The sequence below is a fragment of the Falco naumanni genome, chromosome 1 (genome assembly GCF_017639655.2).
Source record: "Falco naumanni isolate bFalNau1 chromosome 1, bFalNau1.pat, whole genome shotgun sequence".
Taxonomy (NCBI): domain Eukaryota; kingdom Metazoa; phylum Chordata; class Aves; order Falconiformes; family Falconidae; genus Falco; species Falco naumanni.
Window position 1 is genome coordinate 106,439,757 of NC_054054.1, and position 24,352 is coordinate 106,464,108.

At 39.2% G+C, this 24,352-nt stretch overlaps 1 protein-coding gene across 3 annotated transcripts in view; it reads left to right on the forward strand.

The window, feature by feature from the left end:
• The window catches only part of LOC121097733 (CGRP receptor component), a 33,605-nt gene extending 10,775 nt beyond the window's left edge, over positions 1–22,830 (forward strand). For all 3 annotated transcript variants that reach the window (XM_040614989.1, XM_040614997.1, XM_040615003.1), the window contains 2 exons: positions 13,249–13,306; positions 21,676–22,830. In XM_040614989.1, the coding sequence (XP_040470923.1) occupies positions 13,249–13,306; positions 21,676–21,819 (202 nt within the window). In that variant the 3' untranslated portion in view covers positions 21,820–22,830. The remainder of the gene's footprint in view (positions 1–13,248; positions 13,307–21,675) is intronic.
• Positions 22,831–24,352: the final 1,522 nt, after the last annotated feature.

The window sequence follows — 24,352 nt, forward strand, 5'->3', positions numbered from 1 at the left end:
AAAAGTTTTCTGAGGCTGGAGTTGTAGGTTGTAAATGGGTTTTGAACACAGTAAGACAATGGGGGGAAAAAACCCGCCAAAAAAACCCTGAACACAACCCCAGTTTATTATCAGTCTTATTTTTGTGAACTTCCTTAAGCAAAATTGCATTAATTCCTAAGAGGTGAAAAAGATGACTCTATTGCAGGGAGGTAATAAGTAAGTAAAATCTTAATATAGACGTTTGGGGAAGAATTTTATTTTGAAGTGAAGTTTTATGTGAATCCGTGAATGCCAGCTGCTCAGGGGTGATCACCTCTCAGGGTTATGCTTTCTCATTGGTGTTTAGCAAGCTAAGATGTTCATCTTCTCTTTCTGTACTGTTTGTCCACTGATATTTACATCTAGTAGAATTTCTGAGATGTACATTTCAGTTACCTAAATATTGTGTCAGTGAATACCCCACACCACCCCCCTGTGCAGTTTCTAGGCAAGCTGAACATACAGTTCTTTTTCTTCTTTGAAGTCCTGCATAGAAAATAAAAGATTTCCTTCATGGTTACAAGAAGACTCAAAAGGCATTTTTCTCTTTGGCAGTGGTGTGAGTGCCTGGTCACAGTGCTTGAAACACATAATCCTCTCAAACCTCCCTCAAGTGTGAGTGAAGCCGGTTGTCAGTAGTCAGACCCAAAAGAAACAGAATCACTTGGTTACTTGATTGGATAGCTCTAATCAGACACCTGATTTTTTTAAAGCAGAAAGAACGAAGATTTAGTTCCTTCTAAATGACTCATTCTTCACCACGAAGGAGCAGTTTATGTGCTGTAGAGATACTGACTGCATTTTTCTTCCCTGCTGGAAGGACTCCCAAGGAGTTCATGCTCTGGGAAGGAGCCTTTTACTAACAATTGGGTTGTGCCACAAAAAGAAATGCAAAGTGAGAGCATCTGGAGAGTGCAGTGCCACAAGGCAAGTTTTTTTACTCTATCCAAATTCTAGTAGTTGAGTAGAAAGCAGATTGTCAGCTATTTTGTTGACTTCCAGTGTCCCCTCTACAAAGAATTATGCTCACATCCAGTGTTATCAGCAGCTCTGATCAGTGTTGCTGTCATTACAGACACAGGGGTGCTAGTGCTTGGAAGCTTTGTCATGGGTATTGTAACTTTGCTTGTAGTGCTTTCTTTTGTAGACCTAAAGTTACCAGGTCAGTATGTCACTGTTTAGTCCTCCCATAGCTCATTTTATATAGCAGGACACTAATTTATGTAGAGGGCAAGATATCTTAATTATTTTCTGACATGGAGGTGTTAAAGCATGAAGAGAATACTCGTTTACTTGTAAAGAGCTGATAGTATGGAAATTGAAGCGAGCGTCTTAAAAAATGTTTTGCTGCCAATTTTAAGTAGCGAGCATCTTTCATTTCTGTTATTGTGAAACAGTTATCCTGTTTGAAGTGAAAAAAGCTTGTTCAGTCTGTACAGGGCAGCAGGTTAGGAAAGCACCAGAAGAGTACTGTATCACAGCAAAAAGCCAGCAGAGTTAAAGAGGCAGAATAGGATTTTTCAGAAGTAACTGAATAAGTTAGGTGTAAGAGTCCCATTAAAAGTCAAAGATTTTTTTTTGTTTTAAAGCCCATTTCTAAACTCCTTTCTGGTAGAATTTAAGCAGGACCTCAGGGTTAACTCTTAGAAAAAGGCAGGGGAACTCTGTTACCACATTAGATACCCTGACCGCATATGCTCCCCTTATGTGGGGTCTCCAAGACTGAAGTACTAAACAATTTTTGGTCATAACGCAGAAGATTCTAGCTACAAAATCTGTCTCCCTTAGTACCTAGCTGTTTTGTAGAAGATCTACCCAAATATTTGCCTTCCCATTCCTGCTTGTTCTGTGAGCTTGACTCTAGCACTGCTGCAAAGGTTGAAATAGTTACAAGCTTTAAATGAGCTTTTTGACTTTTATTTTTTCCGGATGCTAGGAAGGTGCCTTTGGTTTTAGGCATCATCCTCTCTATCCCTTTTCTCTGAACCTGTCTGTAAGATAAGCAAGAGAATGATTCCCAAGTCCTTTCCTTCTGCATGATGGCAAAAGGACAAGAGTGAAGAGCCAGCCACTGGTTTAGGTTACAAGTATACCACATTTATGGCTTATCAGAACTCAGATTGGACTGTGATACCATAGCTTCCTGAGCGTCCTGTACAACTTCTACTTTGTTAATATCTTTGTCATCTGGTAAAGAACTTGCCAGCTCTGCATTTCCACGTACTTTACAAAATAAGAAACGGCATTGTTTTGTGTGATCCTGGCACTTTTTCTTTCCTCTGATCTTTTCCATTCAGACACTTGAAGCTCAAAGTATCAGAGCCCATCTGGCAGCCTCTTCACACCAAACACAGATAGCATATGGTGTGCAGTTCCTGTATAATGCACTTGATGTTAAACTGCTTAAAATAGTAATGCCTCTAAGGAAATTTTGAACTACCCTTTGGTTCATAACCAAGATCGTTTCAACACTGCTCTGTTGTTAAATAAATTAAAAACTAAAGGCTTTAATAATTTCCATTCAGTGGGATGGAGGTGGTATTTGTATAAAAGACTTCACTAGAGATTTCTTTCCAGTTATCTGGTAGAGAGCTTTCTTCCCCTTTGAGAGGAAAGAACCTGCAATGTTTGCTCTCCAGGACCTATTTACGTGATCCTGTGTAACGACTTTTCCGCCCATGAAGAGTAATGAACTCCAGAGTCTGTCTTTGCTGCTTGCTTTCTGGGTAAGGCATTCAGAGATGGGCCATTTCCCTTAATCTCTTAGCTGGTCATATGCTGTCTCTGCTGGCAACAAATTTAAGATATATCTCTGTTGGTGTCTATCCTCAGTGAGTGTGTAGCAGCATTTTCTGTCTTCCTGTTACAAAAGGAATAGAGAATCTGGTTAAAAGGCATAACTGGTCAGAAAAATCTGGAGGACTGCTTCCTCCGCTAGTTAAATTCCTTGTTAGGACTGCCTCTGATCAAGGAGAAAACAATCAAGCGGTGTGTTTGTGCTGTTAACTAGGCTCAGCAACTTCTTTTCTCATACAGCTTCAGGGTTTTGAATACAGGGAGGATTTGCAGCTCTATGTGGAGGTGGGGGGTGTGATGAGCTGACTTTCCTGCTCGGCATGTTATTGCAGCGCTCAAGCACAAGGTTGTGCTAGTGTATGTGAGAACGTCAGGGTAGTGACGAACACGAGCCACCAGCCAGAGAAGCACCAGGAACCGAGGCACATGCTTTTGAAGAACAGAGCTTTTAATCAAGTGAATTCTCGTTTTTCCTGCCCTGCTTCCACAAACCCGCAATACTAGCCATGCAGAATGCATTGCTCGTCAGGCTGCATGTGATGTCCTGAAAGGTTCTGGCTCCAGTTAGAGAGCTGATAACACAGTGCTGGCAAGTGGTGCAGTTCCTGTAAAATCACTTCAAGTCTTGTCTTTTCTGTTATTGCTAATAATTGCCGCTCAAAATACCAGGTTAACAGACCAGCATATTTTTTCTGCTGATAGCCATCCATTTTGTGATGGAGGGTTTTTTCAGTGTTGCTGGCAGGAAAAAAATTATTTTTCCTAAAAGACAAATTTTAAAAATAAGTACTGACACGTACAAACAGACCTTTCAGAGTCATTTCATATAGCTGCTTTGCTAAATGGAGCAAATTCAAAGACATCTAAACATGTATTTTACTGATATAGTTAGTAAAGTATGGTAAAGCACAGGTTTTTTCCTTGTTATCAGTTATTTTGGTAAAATTGAAATTGTAGAACTGAGATTTTATTTTCGTTCTAAATTAAAAGCTCTGAACTGACATCATAGTGAATTTTATTATTACCTTGTTGAGGCCTCAAGCTTTGGCTAACACTGCAGTACAGTAAGCCATGTTGTACTTGGAAATACAGTATGCCACTAGCAGTTAATTTTCCAGTTTTAGTTGCTGGAATGGCTTCATATTTTGTAAGGTATAGTAAATGGGTTTGCATGAAAAGAACGTCTATTAAGCTTGTACTCTGTAATTACAGTTAAATGAAAACTGTCTCTCCTTCTGCTTCTTCCTGTTACTGATAACCTGTCTTAAATCTAATCTTGAAATAATCAAATTTGCAATCACTGCATATTGTAATAATTTTTAAAATTGGACATAAGCATTACCCTTTTTGTCGTTAAATCCACACATTCAAGGAAGTTGAACATTTGAGTGTGTACTTTAAGAAAGTATTTTCCCTCATTACTGCCAAAAACTACAACAAATATAAACCTTCACAATATTGAAGGCTGAATGATTTGCTTTGTAATTTTTGTCTCCTCCAGAGTTTTCAAAATTTCAACACCAAAGTCAGAATGATGGTAGCTTAACAATAGCATCATTTATAGTCTTGAAAAAGACTATTGTGTTTCCCTCTGAATTTATTGGAAATTAACTCTTTAATCTGCAGCAATGTTGCTCAGTGTTTTTTGCATTCAGATACCAGTCCTTGGATTTCATCCTGGACAAATGTACTGGCATTGAAGTGCAGTGGTAACCCCTGCAGAAAATACAGCCCGGTATGTTTGCGCAGACCGTGTGCTGGCTGCTCCTGTGATTTCACAGGCCACAGCTCAGTGCTGCTCATCCCCATGCCAGATCCTCTGAGCTTGATTTAGACAACATTTCACATGAGTTGCTGTGGTTGACTTGAGACCATAGGATTTGACTCAAGTATTTTCAGCTAGGAATAAAATACAAGGTTATGTATACTGCTGTTACTTTTTTGGTTTTCCTAGCGACTGAAAACCCTACATTCCTGAGCATAAATTTGCCTCTGCAGTCTCACAGATGTTTTAGGGTTTTTTTTTAGCTCTGTGTGCTTTGTCTTGGCACTGACACTGTTCTCTTCTTGCCCATGCTTATAGATCTCTTACTAGAAAAACAAAACAAAACATGCATGCATATATATTTACAGTCTAGGAGTTTAGTTAATACTGAAAATGACAGGTAAAAGAAACTTTATAAGACTTTAAGATAGAGTTTTTAGAAAATAAAATTAAATAAAAAAAAAGAAAAATAAAAAAGAAAAATATCTTTCTTACAGCGCTGGGTGCATGGGGGATCACTTCACCTATCATACACACCTAGTTCTACTCGCAATACATATTTATACAATAACATTGGTTAGTTCTGCCCAAAGTCTACACCTACTAACTAATTATTGGTTAGTTGCTTTCTCACCTCAGTGTAAAGGTACTGGTTCATTTTAAATTCACTATGCATTTTCCCCTAGCGGGGGATCCGTCCTTTTGGGGGGGGGGGGGGGCATTTCAGTAGGAGGTCGTGAATCTCCCACTACCACAATTATTTTACCCCCATGACCTCGACTCTTATCGGCTGACATGTCCTGCCAAGTGTCCATCTGTTATTTTTCTTCCTTTATCTTCCATGTGCTGTTTGTTCTTGCTCCTCCTAGCAGACAACCTTGACAAATCATCATTATCTTTCTTATTTTATCCTTTTTGTCCTTTAACAAGGTTATAAATCTACTAAGTAACTACTGACTTCAGCAAATCATCAGTAAACTATATAACAAGGCCTAAGTCTTAGCACCTAGATCGCTTATAATATCATTAGCTTTAACCCTTGAGGCATCATAGTAACTAAAAAATGGGCATTACCAAGACACGTAGTAGGTGGTTTTGGTTAAAATATAAATGCTGCAAGTATTTGGCTCGCTACTCACGGAATATGACACGTTTTGTCTTAATTTACGCAACAGTATGTAGCTTTTTATTATTTTTTAGATTCTGTGGATGTATTATGCACTGTAGCAGTGTGCTGTCCATTCTGTCTACCCAGATATGCAGCGTGATCTTGAACACAAGACAGTGCTGTGCTTTTTTTTTTTTCTTTTTTTTTGTCTTCCAGGAGAACATTTATTTTGATTGTGAAGGATTATACTATTGTAATCCTACATCCTCACCTCCTAACAATATACACTCTCTGCACAAACGCAGACCTCAGACCCATTTTCGTCTCCCATAACTGTAGACATTTTTGTCTCCCACAGCCTGAGCTTTTATCTGTCCCAAGGCCCGCTCCACATCTTTGCCCTCAGCTGGAAATGCTGATTTTGGCTCTAGCTGAGTCTTAGCTACTGCTGGATGTGGCCTAGAAGCAGAGAGGCACTGCTCAGCCTCACAGCAGGAATTGCCATGTCGGGATTTCTTACTAGGCAGGTCCTCTAAGAGTCCACGTAACGGATGATTAACTCTGATTAGTGGAATCTTGCTTGTATGTGAGAAAATAGCTTTCAGCCATCACTCATCACTCATGTATTCTTCTCTTGAATGAGCAGTTTTCGTGTTCCAAGCAGTGTTACTAAAATCCAGGCAGTCCAGAGAAAATACAAATACTTTTTTGGGGGCAATTAAGCTGGAAATATTCTTCACTTTCAGTTTAGAGAGTGGGACAGTTATCCTTTTTATTTAATGAGCATGAGTATAAACATGCATACTGTAGAAAGTGTAAAGATGGGTTCATCTGAGCCAGAAAAAGTTCATTTTATTTTTTAGATGTAATGGAGCATGAACTAAATTCAGGCTTATCATGCCTGTGCCCACGCAAAATCCTGCTGTCAGCGCTGATACTGATGCACGTTCAGGCTTGCAGCGTTTCCATTCCTTAAAGCTTATTTCTGATGGAATTGTTGGTATTCAGGTTCTGATTTGTGTATGTGCTAGCAAGAAATCCCAGGTACACGGAGACTGACGGTAACAGTCAGGTTTTGGTATCGGCGTTAGAAGAAGTCGGTGCGGTGGGTCCTGAGCTCCAGCTGGCACTGCTTGCAGTGCTACTGCTAGTGTCGAGGGCTGAGCAATCCTGTCTTCTGTTGCAACGTTGAACTTCAGGGGCATTTTGTGATTGTTTGCTTCAAGGGGATGCCAAGAGTAGTAACCTTCTGGTTGCTCCATTTGTTACGAGTGGGAAGGTCAGAAATTGCGTGGAGATCTGAGACCAAAGCATCAAAAGGGTCCCCTGAGCTGATCTGGGCTCACGTGCTTGGAGCGCGTGTCTGTATTCTGTACCCACAGCAGGAAGAGCTGCTAATGTGGACCTCCCACGTAAGCAAGAGGTAGCTGTTCATGTCTTGCACATTTACATGTTTGGTATTTCTTAGATAACCTTAGCAGCTGGGTATTTATTAAACAGAAGAGAAAAGATAAAATGTTACTGCAGGAGGAGCACATCTACCCATACTAGTACCCAGTGTACCCACGCTAGTATCAACATGTTTGTCTAGATGTCTTCAATTACAGTCTATTTATCTCTTTGCCATCTTGCAATGTTTTGCCAAATGAAAATAACTTACATCTTGGTTATCAGAATGATGTTTAGGTTGATCAGCAAATAACTGGCTAGGTACCAATTTTCAGTTACTGAATAGTTGGTCATTTCTCTGGCTCTTTGGGTTAAATTGCTATGCAAATAAAACAAATACGTTGCTTAAATCATAATTATATAATGTTAACTCATCTAAAGTTTCTTATTTTTTAGTGTTAGTTAGTGTTCCTAATTTCTAAAACCCTGTAACACTACACAAGCACCTTCAGATGAAATGGAGCTTTTGTTTTTTTGCACCCTGCTGGTAATTCCCTTTCGATAGTCATTTTTCCAGTAGGGAGTCTTGCAGATCAGTAACAGGCATGATTTTTTTCAGATAACACATTGTGATGACTTACTTGCAAATTATCTCTCATTCTTCTGTACACATTTTAAAAACTCCAAATACTCTGAATGGTATCACCTTTGCTGAAATTACGCTTTTGAAATCCATTTCTCCTAACTAAAACTTCTGTCTATTCTCTCCTGAGTTATGGTGATATTAATGACTTACAAGCAAGAAGTCTTTGAGAGGTGATCCTTTCTATCGTGTCATGTATTACTTGTCTGCAGGAAAAATGAACAGTTTCACTAATTGATTTAGTCATGATGTATAATTGGTTTAATTTATTTCTGTTGTTACCTGCTCTGCTGGTAATCTTGGTGATAAAGATGGTGGAGCTCTACATGTTTTAAAATAGCTCTAGACAATAGGATTTGCATTCTTTAGCACAGGCATGATGATGGCTTTGGCTGTTTGATCCTGTTTATTTGGCTCTAAAGTTGTTGGCAACAAATTTCAAAGGTATTACTTTGGAAAGCAAGAATAGAAAATTTGTCTTACGTGTTCTTTTGTAAAAGTCAAGTAATATGTTTTGTCTGGAGATATGATGGAGCTGTAGGATTGGATTGGGATATGTCTTGCTCCAAAAGTGAAGTAGGACTTGTTTGAAAAGGCTCCGATCTCAGAAGTGGCAGGTGAGAGTGCAGTGAGAAGCTTATATAAAGAATAAATTAATGAAACAGTGAACGTAACAGTCGATCTTTGTAAGCAGGGCTTTGGGAGGAGGGGGAAGTGTTTTACAAGCAGATATTCTCGTAGCTCTCCTGTGAGAGCTGAAAATGTTGTCTCCATTTTAGATGTCTGGAAACTGAGGCACAGACACATGCTTGGCCAGGGACCATAAAGCAAGGAACACTGAAAGCCAGGAGCAGAGCGCCAGCTGCTGTACCTCTGTGAAGTGCTGCAGGCACTGCACCAGGTGGTTTTCTAGCTCTTGAGGAAAAAGCACTACATCTCAGACATTCGTTCAGATGAATCAGCCAGATTTTTGTACGCTGAAGATGTTATTAATATTCTTTACCCAGCTCTGTTAGGACTTCTGATTTTATGGCAGTGATGTCTTTTACGATTTTACAAAGGTGGCTTTTTTTCTCCCATTGATTCCTTAAGTGACCTGCTCTCAATTTTAGTTCTGGTCTGAAGGATTTCAGTACTTGTCTCCCATCAATATTAAGGTTCTATTTCTGTCCTTTCATTATTTATGATAGTAGTAAATGGCAGCAGTTATAAATACCTTATATTGCTGACAATAAAGCAGCCAACAGTGATGCTTGCAGTTCAGTGTTAAATTCAGCCATGCTCTTGTTGTAAATAGCAAGCTGCCAAATAGATAGAAGTGATTAGCATGGGAAAACAAAGGAGGTGTATTCACTGCTTCCCACCACTGGAAACATATTTGGCTTTCATCCCTGATTCTCCGAAACCAAAGCAATCTAATAAATCTGGCTAACCAAGCTAATTCTGATTCCTTTGTGTCGTCTGTAAAATCACATTATTCAGAATTTAAGACCAAACCCTGTGCTGCCAAGGGGTTGTTAATAGGAGAGGGAGGAATAATGTAAACAGTTATTTGCAGGAGGGAAGAGAGAACATAGTCACTACAGTGGGCATTGCCTTTAAATACTGATTTTTACCAGAATTGGCACAAAGGACCTTCTCCCCAGCATCCTCCTGTATTTTTGCAGCCTGGATGCACCTTTCAGTTCATGAATGCAAGGATGGGTCCTTTCCAGGGTGCTACAAAATCCCCAAGAGGAAGGAGGAGATCTGGAGAGGGGCCACGACCACACAGTCCTTCTCAGCAGCATTAATTTGTGGAGTCTTCAAAGAATATAGGATCGTCTGGTGCCATGTGCTATCTTAAGGGCCTTTCATCTCCTCCCATGCCACATCTCTTCCCTACTCTTATAACTCCAAACCCCAGTGCCTTTAAAGCACTCACCGCTTAATTGTTCCCCCTCAGCCTTGCCATTTTGAAATTAGGGATACTGATCCTTACTGCTTTGTACAAGACATGTAAATAAGCGTTGGGCAAACTCAAAGAACTAATTTGATAATTGGTGATTCTTAGTAAAATCTTTGAAACTGCTGTTAAAGTATTTACTTTCAGAATCTGTTCAGGTGCGTTTTCTTTAATGACTTAAGTTGATGGTCTTGCTTGGAAGGGCAAATGCTGATGTGCAGGTAGAAACGTATTCTTGTTCTTAACTGTGAAATCTGAAAATGCTGTGAATCTGCCACATTTGTTGGCATTTATCCAGGTGCCAAATGTCACTTCATTGCAAGCTTTTTCTGAAGACTGAAAAAAATATTTCAATGTGGTTCTGTAGAAATAGGAAAGAAGATTAAAAGGATAGGGGTGGTACCCAGTGTTTGAGCTCATTGTTAAACAGACATTTTGAACAGTTCTGTGGCTGATTAAAGTGAAAGGGTTTTTTTGTCCTTTATAAAGTTCTAATTCCTTATCCCTTTCTCCAATTTTGAAATTTAGTGAGCGAAAAAATAGGTACATTTGTAAAGTAAATGTAAATTCAAGATGTGGAATTGTGTATGCTTTTTAGTGGTAAGTCAATATTTAGGAGGATTTCTTGGAGCTTTCTGTTGTGAATTTTTAGTATTTCATAAATGTTGCATTTTAAAATGGCAGGCTTTTGTTTTGAAGCTGAAAGTAATGATTAAAATTATTTTCCAGCATTCTATGAAAATAATGGCAGAATGGCTCTAGGACTAGGTGGAACAATTGAAAACTTTGCTTTTTCATAGGATTTTGGTTTTGTTACCAGCAGGTTGGATCTAAAACCAACAGTCAGCACGTCATCTCATCAGAGCTGTTTTCTGTTCTTATGGGCTGTGAATACACATCACAAAACCCTCTGGTGTAATAAAGCCTGATGTGTGGTATCAGTAGAGCAGTTGTCTTCGCTGAGCCATGGTATCCCATAGCCCTGTCCCCATCACCATGTCAATTGCCATCCTGGAGATTTTAGCTAAAGAGGGTCTGTTAGATCATACAGTCTGTGCTAACACAGGGTTTTTGCTTCAGGAGACATCAGCCAGGAAAATTTCAGGCTAGTGCTGCTCGTTCCGTGTGTTCAGTGGATAACTGAAAGGCTTTATTCTTTGGGTGTTAGCTGCATGCCTTCTTAAGGATTAAGTTCAGTCTCTTGACACCTACATGTGCATGCACGTACCCACCAGAGCGATGCATGGCTTGTCAAAGGCTTCTCCTGAGGAGCGTGAGCACCTTGGTCTTTGAACGCGTACCAGGGCACGTAGACGGATGATAAAGTACTGAAGTGCCTGACAACGTTACAAGCTGTTAGCTGGTCTTGGATTTCAAGGGCAGCCAGTGTCAGAGGCCGTTTGAGATGAGCCAGTATATCTGAAGCGTTTCCAGATGCGTAGACGTTGACCTGTCAGTTGTAAATGCCTGCACAGGAGAGATCTGTGCTCCCTGGAGAGCTGTAAGGCTTCCTTCCTAAACCACCCACAGGTCCAGTAAACCAGAGGAAAACTCTTCTGAATCCGTTTAAATATGCATTCAAGTTGCCCTTTAAATAATAATAAATTCCAAGCTTTAGTTCTACAAAATTGTAGTTCGTTACAGTATCACAGGCTGGAAGATCATGCATGTTAATTCTCACTTTAATGCATGAATGTGCACAATAAAGAGATGCTGCATAAACATAGATGGCTGCTCAGAGAAGATTCCTCCCCCCCTAAAAAAAAGAAATGCATGTTCAAGTTCCTTTACTCATTGTATCTATTCTTACTCTACTCTAATTGTATTTTTTATTATAAAAGTGCATTTGCTACTGTTCCGTACACCCTTTTAAACATCTGTTGTATTATGATGCTTTTCTATTCTGAAACACAAAGATCAGCTCAGATGATGAGCTACTATTAGCTGCCATTGTGTAGTCAATGTTAGTGTTTTGAGCTTCTGAAATTAATGAAATATGCATTACTGGCATATGACAGATGTTTTTTGCTTTGTTTTTATAATTATTTGCATTTAAATACAGTGTAAAATTAATAATTTTTGGCTGCAGAGCTATTGTCTAAATGTTGTGGTTTGAATTTAATGAACGTACTTGTTTGATCACCTCTTACATTTCAAAAGCTGCTCTTTTTTTCCCCATGATTTTTTTTTCCCCTTATACCCATTTTTTTTTTTCCATTTAATGATCAAAGTGTTTAAATGGACATTTGTCAGATTTCTTCATGAGAAAGTAAGCTCTTGGGTTAAAATTAATCCAGAAAAACAGTGAGGCTGGGTGAGGTTGTGATGGTTCTGAATGTATCAGGAATTTTGCCACTGGCTTCAGTGATGCTAAACTGTCTCTCTGAATATTCAGGTGTTTTAAGTACCAAAGACAGACAAGTTCTAGTGACTTCTCCCCCTTGTAGACAGAGGAAAATGGAATTTAAACTATTTAAAATACAGATGTAACGTGGCTCGTATCTAAAATCACAACAAAATAAGTTAATATTGATTGAATTGGTGTTGTGCTAAAGGCACAGGGCTGCACATCTGAATGCATAGAATCACTTTCTGTCTGGACACTTTCTGTGTGGACAGGTAATCAGAAGTGTTTGAATTATTGTAAATTAGTAAATTACTACTTGTCTTTCAAACCACAGTAAGTGACCATAGTTTTTACAGCTCAGGCACTGATTGAGAGGAGGGAGGGGGGCTTTGGCATTTTTGTTATCTTAGTGCTTGTGGTCATGTCAATGTTTTTGGGACTGTGCAGTGAATCAAAAAAAAAACCCCAACCAAAAAGGCAACAATTACAATAAAAACCCCAGCCAACAGAGAAAAGAGGTTGGTTATCTTCACAGTCCAGCTCAGTCCCCCACCTGGTTTGCTGCTTGGTGCCTAACAGTTGTAGAAACACAATGGAGAGGTAGATTTGCATGGGAACAGAGATAAAAATGTATTTTTGCCCAAAGATCCATGCATAAACTATGGCCTCAGCCCAGCTGTAATAATGTATGAAAAAAAACATTTACTTCAGCTGTGTGGGTTGCAGAGAGTACATGCGAGAAGTGGTTTCAAGCTGATTTATTTTTTTTTAACTCTGCATTTACAATGGGCTAAAAGAATACCCGAGTTACTGCCATTTGGCTGATGGACTGTAACTTCTTAGGTATGATAATTGTTCTGGTGCTTGTGTGTTCATAGCAAGAGAGCCTGTGATCTTTGAGTTGTTTAGCATTTGTGCATGATGTTTAACAAAGCAACAGTGCATGTAAATTTATGCTTGTACAGTAATGATCTAAGGGTCTTTACTTGGTCTTGCCACCTTAGACTAGATGTGGCAACAGCAGTATGTCTAAAACACACAAGGCAGTCCTGTATTTAAAAATACCCAAATTATCATGGTGATTAAACCGCACTGCAAACCCAGTCAGAATTATTCTCAGCAGTGGTGTTTCATCCCTAAGTTACCAGGAATGTATTTGCATCTTACCCGTCATTTGAGGGGACCCTCAAATTATACAATAATGCGAATTGTTTTACTCTTTGCTTTTAAACAGAGCAGAAAAGCTCCAGTTGCTTAACCACCGACCTGTGACGGCAGTTGAAATACAGCTGGTGAGTAACAATGCTCCTGACTGTCCAAAGCTTAAATGAAAGCAGCTTTAACCTTGAAGATCAATTGAATAATGACTTTCTCATGGTCAGTGGCTGAATGTATCCCTTTATGCACATCTTTACATTCATGGTTTCAAATCCACTTTGCTTCCTCTCTGAGACCTCCGTAGAGATGTGACCATCCTTCTCTTGGACAGACTCTCCACCTCTGTTTGGTTCAGTGTCACATATTGAAAATTGAAAATGCAGTCATTAAAGGTTAGTTACAGTATTGCAACTAAGAATATATTTAAACAGAACCTTTTTGCTGGTGCTCTGTAATAGAGTACTTCACTTTCTGACAGCCGTGATGACATGACTTACGTTACAGTGAAACCACAAGTGCTAAAAAGGAATGAGTAATGACTGATAAGGAATTCTGAGCAGTGGTGCGGAATGAGAAATGGATATAAACAGACTTCCTGATGGAAAGTAGCCATTGTCAATCTGTTAAGCATAATTCTCATGTAAAGAGGGATGTAAAGAGGGATTGTCACTAAATAGAAGTAGATGGTTATATTCTCAGAAGGATCTCCTTAGGAATACAAAATCCTGTGGTAATAAAGAGGTTATTGTAATAAGGATATTATTTTAATAAAGATCTCTTACATTAAGAACATCTGTTTACAATCTTATCCTGAAACCAAACTGTGTAGCAACAGGATCAAATTTTGCTGCAGAAAGGGAAGGATTAAAGAGGTACCAGTAGGGCTATTTTTCTTTCATAGCCCAGGAGTAGGCATTATCATGCTGAAGGCATCTCATAAAAGAATGCTTCTAGCTGAGAAATTAATACTGTGTTTTGTGATTGAAGAGATTGGTGGGGGTCATCAACCCAACCAAGAGCATTAAGGCCTCATGAGTTTTGCTTAGGAAGTTAGTCATCAGTGGTGATGTAGAGCCTGTCTCATGCCTTTGTTAGCTTTACATGGTTAGGCACAGATTCGTTATATTCCCATATGGGCCAAATATGGTATTTTTCCCCCTCTTCTTCTTTAAATACAATAATCTTTTGCTGCTTTCAGGTGACTGCATGGTTTTGTCTGTCCTTTCCCTCCTCCCCTCATTATCCTACCTAGTTCCTCATTATCTTACCTATCCATAAACTATTGAAAATAGTTTTGCTTCTGTGTTGTGTTTGAAGTCCAGGAGGCAAGTATAAGAAATCAAGCCTTTATTAGAAGTCAGGTTTCCGTAGAAAGGCTTACTTCAGGTACTGCAAGGTTTGTACTGCCAAAGTTTGATAGAACTCACTGCTAAAACTTAGAGAGTACAGATACGAGGTTTGAGTTCAGTGTCAGTCTGATATGTAACTCTTCTCGAATGACAACTTGTGAAAATTGTAGTATTCATCCATTTGGGGAACAGTCCAAATTTGTATCATCATGGGCAGTATTGAGGATGCAGTTACTTCTGTTCCATTGCAATACCTCTGTCGTTCCCAGGGCAAATTTCTCCAAAACTACTATTACAGTAATATAATTTGACTGGATTGTTAACAGTGTATTAAATTAAGCCTCTCCAAAATTGCGGTACATTTACTCTTTCATCAAGGCACATCAAAGTCTTTTGACCTCAGTAACTGGTAGTAAACTGCTGTCCATTTTTGTTAGTGAAATGCAGAGGCTGGGAGCCATGGCAAGGAAATTATTTTGCAGTTCAATCGCTGCCTTCAATAATTTTGGAGTTTGGTGATGACAGAGGAAGGAGATGGTAGCAGTGCAGCGTCTTTGAACCCCCAAAACCTCTGTCTTTTGTGAGCATCTTTGGGTATAAAATAATGCAGAGCAGTGGAGGCTACCAGCGTTTTCTTCTTTGATGTCGGCAAGGAGATTACTGCGCACAGATTGCATGCAGGCAGGTCAGTTCCCTGCAGCTGATGGATGAGAGACAGCCTACAGAGAAGTGAACGCTAGGTCTGAAATTGCCTTGATTCTCTTTTCATTGAACTTGCCCCTGCCACTTAAAAGCTTTGAGTCACTCCTGGGATTGAATCAGAAGGAAGTGAGGATGAAAACTTCTGGCCACTTCATGTAATGTAGCCAAAAAATCTTACTTTTCAAAAAGCTTTAAACAAAATACAAGCAATATCTGTGTCACTCACTTGCTCAAATAGTTTCCATGTCTCAAACTTTTACTTGGTGCTGCCTGTCCATGGAATGGAATCAAGTTTACCTGCAAGGCTTTTAATAGCTGATGTGAGAGGTTAATTACATTTACTACTGCTTGTTGCTTTTTTGCCTTTCCAGCCTTTTGGTTTTTTACTTTTCCTCTATAAAATTCCCTGTCTTTAGTTGTATGCAAGCAATAAATCAGTTTTGATGAAATGATAGTAAAGCTAAAAAGCAAATTTACGTTGTGATCTTTTGATCTTAAGTTCTTTTGTAAGTCTTTATACATAAATTGCTGTAAATGTTCATATTTGTCTTCTCTGGACAGTGTGCCAGGATTTATTTTCAAACAACAATAGCAACAAAAGGAGCATGAAATTGTAATTCATATCCCACAGGGGAAAACACTGTACACATTGCTGCTGTCTTGACCTCCTGTTTTAATCTTTAACATATGTTGTTCCTGGCTCAGTGGTTCACAAAGGAGGAAAAAAAAGACAGCGATATTGATCTAACCGTGACGGTGGTGCAGCTTTACTTAACGCTGAACCGTGATGGGTTTGAAGATTAAGCATCATCTTTTCTAATGAACAAATTGCTCTACATTCTTCTCTCTGAATGGAAAAGTAGATTTTAATTCTGTGCTTTTTAAAACCAGATTTCCATCTCGGAGAGCTTTTGTGCCTCGTGATCTGTGCTCTGCATAACTGGTCTGGCAGATAGTCTCTCATTATGGAATAGAAAATAATAACTTAAAGTATTCCTTTGGAAAAGATGTTAGAGAATTTAAACATTTTATTTTCTCAGCAATATATTTTGCATAGTTGGTTGGTTATCTCTGAGGGACATTAATCCAATGATTCAGTCTTTCACTTTATTTCTTTTTTATGTGCTTTTTTCCTACTAGGATGTTGGTGCTGAACGATTTCAAATTACTGCTCAAAGGAGGAGATAGCAGTCGTTGTCTCATATGTACCTCCTATACTGGAGTTAAATTATGTGGTTGATAGCTTTGGAAGTGATCAGAACCCGTATTTCCTTTTTCACTGTAGTTTACTGATTATTTTTTAATAGCATTCTTAGCTGATTATTAAAATAAACAATAGCTTTTAACCCACACGTTATTTTGTTCTGTGACACTGAGGTTTGTTACCCATCAAATACTGCTTATCCTTGAGACAGTTTCTCAGTTCTTTCAGAACTTTTTAGGGTTCTTCAGGGTGGCTTTATTGATTCTTCAACATTTGCAGTGTATTGTGCCTGAGGAGGCTACATGAAATAATCATTAGCACTGAAAGCTTAAAAGAAGCACAGTGAGGATTAATGAAGTCTCTTATACTTTGCTTTTCCTTGGGTAAGCAGAAAAGATGTTATGGTTATAGTTAGGGAAAGCATGTTCCCAAAAGGTTTGTCCTTGTTTCACAGAGTAAAAAAAAAATAATCTTGAAAAGTATGAATGTGTTTCTTTATGTCTGTGTTCATATTTTGTGCATACATGTCTCCATGGCACTATGAACATACAGATTTGTACGTTTGTTTTATGACTAAACACTTTAATACTTGAAATCATCTTGAAAGGCTAGCTGTTATTTTCTGATTTACCTTCTTGATAAACAAAATCTTTAACAGCTTCTGAAAATTACTTTCTGCCATGAGAATTTATCAGCAGGTTTTAATGTGACTTAATGTAATTCTATTATTATGTTCCAATTCAGTAATTACGTTTTTTTTGTTCCTTTGAGAGATGCATACACAGCGCTCAATTTAAAAAAGCTACTGTTAAAATGTGCAGCTGGGAAAGGCTGCATGGTAGTAAAATATTCCACATACACATTGGTTTAATAAGCACAGCTCTGGTTCCCAGTAGCGGTTACGTTTCCGAGCAAGGCATCTGCCAGTGTTTAATTCTGCAGTTGGCGAGCGATTCGTCTTCACTCTCTTGTAGCAAGATTCAGTGGTGGATGCTGGGTGCATGTTTCATTTTACTCTGTTGGAAAGCCCACACATTGCTGTATCTAGAGAGACAGAACAGAGACAGAACAGAATAGAGACAGAACAGAATACATCCTTTTCTTGATGTATTCTTCATTTAGTAAATGCCTAATTTTAAGCTTCAAGTCCAATTAAGTTGGTTGGACCTGTTGAGTGCTTGAAATTAAGTCAAGACATAAGCTGTGTCTTAACAGTTACAAGGTGCTTAAGCAGGTGAAAAAATTTTTATTAGACTTCTAAGTAAAGGTAGCATTGCTCTCAAAGGTGAGCAGTACTGTGGCTTCAGCTGCCTCCTAAATATTTTGTATATATTCCACAGTTCTGAAGATCTGGCTGTGTTTATCAATATGTTTATCAATACATTTATCAATAAAGTAAGAAGCAGCTTTAGGTACTCAGGCTTGAAAAGTATAATAGTAGCTGCAGGGGGAACATGCCGCCTCTTTTTTCTTTTTCTTTTTTTTTCTTTTTTTTTTTAGCTGTAAGAATTTTCTGCTAATTAAGTTATCAAATGAAGTTTTCCTTCTTTCCTTGATTTCTTCTTTGGTCATCTTGTAAATTATATTGTTTAGAGCGTTAGTTGAGGAGGGAAACTAAATGTGAAAATGGCTATATTGCTTACTGTATGAATATATTGCAGTGAGAGTTTAATAACTGTTACTAGTTGGCGTGAAATAGAAGGTATTACTGAGGTCTGACTTGACTGAGTTGATCTTGACCATGTAGTTGCATTTCACAGGGAATACATACTGTGCACATGTATGAATGACATGGATACGCTGTAATGTTTGCTACAAAACCACCATAGTTGTCTTGGGATAGTATAGACCTGAGTGCTGAAAAGCAGAAACAGGTTGGGAAACACGGCATAGCTGCCATGGCTTACTGCCTTCCTCTCGTGTTCAAGAAAATCCTTGCTCTCAGCCCTGAGAAGGAGAAATGCTTGTTTAGCTGCACATGGGGGTGCTTTTTATCTATAAATTGTGTTACTGTAACATTGTCCAATTCTGTTACTTGCACAAATCCACAAATACTGGAAATACACAGTTCGGCAGAGCTTTCGTTGATGACACCCTATGCTTTGCACATGGCATCATCTGTGAGGAGAATCTATTTCCATTTGGTGCATGTGGCATTGCCAACATAAACTTCTTATGTCATATGCTTATTAAAAACATTTGCAGTTTTGTTTTCTTAGTATAAACTTGACATTCCTGACTGCTTACGGTTTGAGTCTGTTGCTTGAGCAGTTCCAGCCAGTTGCAGGGTAGAGGTTAGCAAGGCATTTTGAGAGATATCTTTTCATATATCGGTAAAATTCTTGTGGGAAAAGTAGGTACTTGAGTACAGTTATTTCTTTCTGCCTTTTAGGCTTTTTCTTACACATAATTTCCCTTCTGAGCATCGTAATGTTATTTCCTAGTACTATCAGTAGCAGAGGTATCTTATAGTTGTAAATCAGAAGACCGAACATTTGTTGAATCTAGAATAAAGTCTCAGTGACTTGGTTTCCCTTGATATTTTTCCTTTAGGACAGTTTTATTTGTCTCTTTGAGTCAGCACGCTCTCTGTGCGTAATTTCTGAATTTTTCCTTTGACATGCTGCTTCCTAATGGCTTATGTTTCCTTAAGTCCCTGCTCAGGCTGTTTCCATGAAGAGCGGGAAAAAAATTGATTTTTACAGCTTATGCTTTTGATCCTTTGAACTCTTCAATAATATCACAGCAAAATTGTGCTGAAATGTCAACTTGAATAATAAGCTGTCCATCCTGCCAAATGTAGATTGTTGTTGTTGTTTTATGGGTAGTTCCTAGTGTGAGAGCTGGCAGTGAGGACGCGTGGCTCGGAGGCACTGAGAGGTGAGCTTGATGAATTTTTCTGCAGTAGTTTAAGGAATTAACAGTTCCCTCTGGCAGGGACTAAGTCTGTGAACAGAAGGGAATTTGGAGCTACATTACCCACTCCTCAGTGCACTTAGCTGGCATCTTTTTAAAAGGTGCTTTTCTCAACAGCATAATGAGACGTCAGTTAGAGCCCCAAAGCATCTGAAACATGAGAGACTCTTTTCTTTCACCAACTTTATGGTAAAGTGTTATTTCTTAAACTGCCAAAACAATCCCCAGAGCTCCTCTGTCACTGTCCCGTGCTGTATCTGCGGTTTGTCACTCTTGCAGGCTTCCGTGTTCCGCCGGTACAGGTGACATCGAGGTTGTTGTTCGCATTGGACAGTGCCTCGTTCGGCACTGCAGAGCACGAAGAAGCAGTGATCGCCGCTGCATGCCTTAGTGCAGAAGCTGAGAAGAATTGATGCTGATCTAGAAATCACTATTACCTGTTTAGGTTCTGATCAAATCCTCATGTTTAACTCTGGCTACCTGGAGCAAGCTTCTAAAGGATAAAGTGTTTGAAGAAGGAAGGGAAAGGAGATGTATAAGGAGGGATAAAATTTAAATGGGGAAGAGGGGTGGACTTTGTGTGACCCAATAAATCAAATCTAAACTAGGCAAGGTGCCATTTTTCTGAAGATTGGAAAGCGTGGGATGTAATGAATGCAGGAGACATTGGCCACTAAGAGATACATCATTCTGCCTTAAGCAGTACCGCCTGTCCAAAGGATGCAGGCTTTTTCTTTGTATGGGTCCTGCCGCTATGGGGCTGTCACCTTTAAAATTAAATACAACAGTAATTAATAACACTAGAATCCAGTTCCAAAACCAGGCTGATAATGCTCTACAAACTTTAGTAGCATAGGTCTTCTGAAAGTAATGGCTTTGTCAGCAGTATTGGCCACAAAGAGTGCATGTACGCGCTGTAACATACTTGATTGTTTAATGTTGATGCTCCAAGGTATGCTAGGCAAGCTGCTGAGATGATCACCTCCGAAACGCAGCCTAACAGGCAATTTTCTGATACCACTGCAGTAGCTACAGCCGTTGCTTACATGGAAGGGTAGCGTTAGGAGGATTTTTGGTACATTTTAACACATCGTGTATAGTGAAGCAGCTGGCGGTAATGAGAGCCAGGGCTGTTTTTCAAGCCAGAGTCCTACAGTAGTTGTTGAACTAACGGTACTTGGAAAGCCACTCCACAGAGAATTTCATCCTTTGATTGGGATAGACCCTAGAAACAGTCATATTGCAAATGGATATTCACTGTCTGCCTTTTGCTACACAAGTGGATTCTAGTGTTCTTGCTTTCCTTTTGTCAAGGATCTGCGGAGAATGGCTGATGAAAGATGATCAGATTGTGCAAAGAAGGCTCATAGGACATTGGGGAGAAAAAAAAGTTAATTGAATATACCACTCTGCCTTTTAGAAGGCGAGATGCATCTGAATAGCTGACAGTTTGTAGCTAGGGCTGATTAAACCTGCATTGACTTGGAACCATAATTAATATAAATCACCGCTCTTCAAAGGACAGTTTGAAGGACTTTGTATTAAAAAAAAAATCTCAAACCCCGCGATCCTAATTGGTTTCATTTGCGTTTGAAGAGTTATTTTGGCTTGCCTTTCCAGTCCTCTGACAAGCTTTTCCTTTTAACAGCTGCCTATAAATTAGGGCAGTTGTTTTTTACTGGTAGCAGTGATACAAGGGTTCCCACAGCTCCACAGGGAGAGTAGGTCCCTAATTAATCTTAGGGAATTTTATTGTTGATTCGTGACAGCATGTTTTGTGTTGCTCAGAGCTTTTATATGCCTTTATATTCAAGAATCTTACCAATCTAAGCAACTTCCAATAAAGCATAGCTGCTGTAGGATTGGGTGGTTTCTTTTATGGCCTGATTACTTATAGTCTAGGTGCTGGCTGAGATGCCGAGGTTCAGGTAACCACTCTTGGGTTATCTCATTTCAATTCTAACGTGAAAGCACAGGACCTTAGGAAGATAGGTCTGGATGGTAGGTCTGCACATGAAATGGTAGATGGAATGAAAAGCTGAGAGAGGCTTTAGGAAAAAACAGGGAGAAAAGCCTGTTCTGACTGTGGCGTTTTCCTTGTAAAGAAAGCAGGGTCTCATTGTGGAATGCCAGTTGTAGCAGTTAACAATGGAGCTCTTCTTTCTTTTTTTAAATATTGTAAGAGTTCCACTTTGTAAAATATTTTTGTAATGAGCTCAGACTATGTCTTGCATCCATTGAGAACAGTATTTCCCAATTAGTTGAGTCCTTCTGTCTGGAGCTGAGGAAGGAAGTGATTAATGATTACAGTAGATTGTTTTTTGACCTGCAGATGGTAGAAGAAAGCGAGGAAAGGCTAACAGAAGAGCAGATTGAGTCACTTCTCCAGACAGTCACCAGTATTCTTCCAGGGGATCCAGAGGAACAACAGAGAGACTCGGCAATGGCAACTGAAGACAAAGGCGACCAAGCGTAGGAGGCATCTGGACCAAAGCTGGTGACTATTTCAGCAGAAGAGAATCAGCTCTTTTTTTTTTTTTCCTGGTTTTTACTTGATACCGGTTTAATCTTGTATTGGACATCATTGTGAAATATGTTACAATTGTTATTACTGAGAGGTGATGAGGCAACCAATTGTTTACAAGAAAGCGTGGAAAAGGATGCAATTGTTTTGGCATTTTGTCATGAACAGGGATGGCCGTAACTGAGTTGGTAGTGTAGCAGTCTGAGAAATTACGGGGTACAGAATCTGAAGCTTTTTTATTTTTTCCATTACCCATGTAACAGCTGTACATTTGAATAGGCTTATATACAGCTGGCAATGCTTTAATTATCACAGCAGTACTATAATTATAATTGCTTTCATATGCTTTTGAATTGCCCAACTGGTTTTCAGAATACGGTCTGCAATACAAAGCCAACTTTTGGAGCATTTTGTGAAAAGGGCTGTTTTCAGTGATCGAAACAGAGAGTAATGTCCCCAAAGTACTTGGTCCCTGGCCAGGTCGGTGGTTGGCATCATGGAAGGGAGAGGACCTGTCGGCAGGGTCACCGTTCTCGAGGTTGCCTGGCGGTCCATACTCAATAAAAGAGAGAACCAGATAATCAGCTGCATCATCTTGCCACTGAAATCAGTGAGTTGGGCCAGTTTACAGCACTTGAGGCTCTGGACTTGGATTTTAAGGCTCTTGGTAATATAAACAGAAGAGCATTTAGGCGTGAGGTGTATATTTTTCCTTTGAACGTCTGTTCCAATATTTACATGTAGATGAGTCACAGTCATGTGAACATGCTGTCGACCGTGGAATAAATGAATGAGTCAGCACCGAAGCGAAGTCCTGATCCGGTTTAGAAGAATGAGAATCGGTCCTGGTTGAAGCAGAAGTTTCTGTGTACTGAGCTTTTGCCTGATTAAAGATTTCAGGATCAAGTGTTTGATGTTGAAAGCATTGATGATTATAATAAATCATTTATCTGTGTGTGTTTATATATATATACACACATGAAGTCGTGAGTTACACATGGCACTGGTTTTATACTATGCTTGCAGACCATTCTTTCATAAATATTATGATGTACTGGAAACAGAAATAAAGTTTGCAGTACATCCTGGGAATTTTGTGACTCACAGACAAGATGCAAGACCTTGAACCAGAATACTGACTTCCCCCCACACACTTCTGTCATGGTTTTATTTTGTGTTTTTATGCAAAGAATTTACGCTTTCTAAGCTTTAGTTGTGCCATATATGAAAGGGAGTGATAACTTCCAGTGTCTGGGGGATTTATGATATGCATTTTCATGGGATTTTAAGCCTCTTTGATGTTTGAAGAGGAAAGGAAATTAATGGAAAATTTATTTGTGGCCTCTCAAAGATAATCTATCTTAAATGCATTCCAAGGCTGGAGACTAAAGGTATGTTTTGACTGGGTAAGCGCGGTATTAGAAGGGGGAAGTCCTTGATATATTTTTCTCTCTAAATGTGCAACAAAACAAAAGAGATAAGTAGATCCTGTCATGGAGTGACATGCAATTAATTTTGAAATTAGCGTTTTTACTCTTGGCAGTCACTGGTATTGTTTGACATGCTGTGGCCTTGGTCTGCAAGCATTTACATTTTTATCTGTCTTTTTCTAAAATTAAGTTATTGAAGCATGTTCTAAATTTATGAAAAGCAGATGGAACCAGATCGCAAATACCTTTAGCCAGCAAGAATATTTTAACAGATCTCTGAAGTTGGGTGTTCCATCTTGGGAGCTGCCGATTTGTTATTGCACTGGATTTTTGCCAGCATCCATGTTGTCTTCTGTTGTGTAAGTATTGTAGAAGATTCAAGAACTCGTTCACTTGCTATTATATTTAACCATTTTATAAAAATTGGTTCCGGGTGGATACATATATTAAACTTGTACAAATGCATGGGTAGCTTGTTTGGTCTCAGTTAAGATAGCTAAACTATAATTGCCCCCAAAATGCAGTTCTAAGTAACATTTGAAGGGATCTGGGATTTTGACGTCTGCATTACGTCAAGAAATCATTTTTAAATCTGCTGCCTGAGTAAATCTCTGACGGTGTAAGTACAGGTGAGGAATTCCTCTGGCTCCGAGAGCAGGTTTCACATTCTGTTGTTTACTCTTGGGTGTGTTCTTCGGAAACCTGACTCAGGAATGGTTTATGGAAAGCAAATATCACCTTGCTTATGTGATACCATTTTTTCCGGTGTCCTTTATATTGCATAAACGATCTGCCTGTCTCCCAAGGCTGCTTTCTGTTATCTTAACTGGTCGGTTACCTAACCCAGTTAATGTGCTCTGCTGGTTCTTTTGAAGGAGAGAAGATGGCATGAGGAGAGCTGTCCTCTGATGTGTCAGGGGCACCAGAAAGCGTACATGCGTATTGGACACTTCAAACTTGGTTTTGCCTGAAGGTTTGGAGAAGAAAAGGCCGGAGTACTTGGCATTTCCTGAATATTTAAGAAGTGCGTATTGTTTTTACCTCTCTCATTTCTT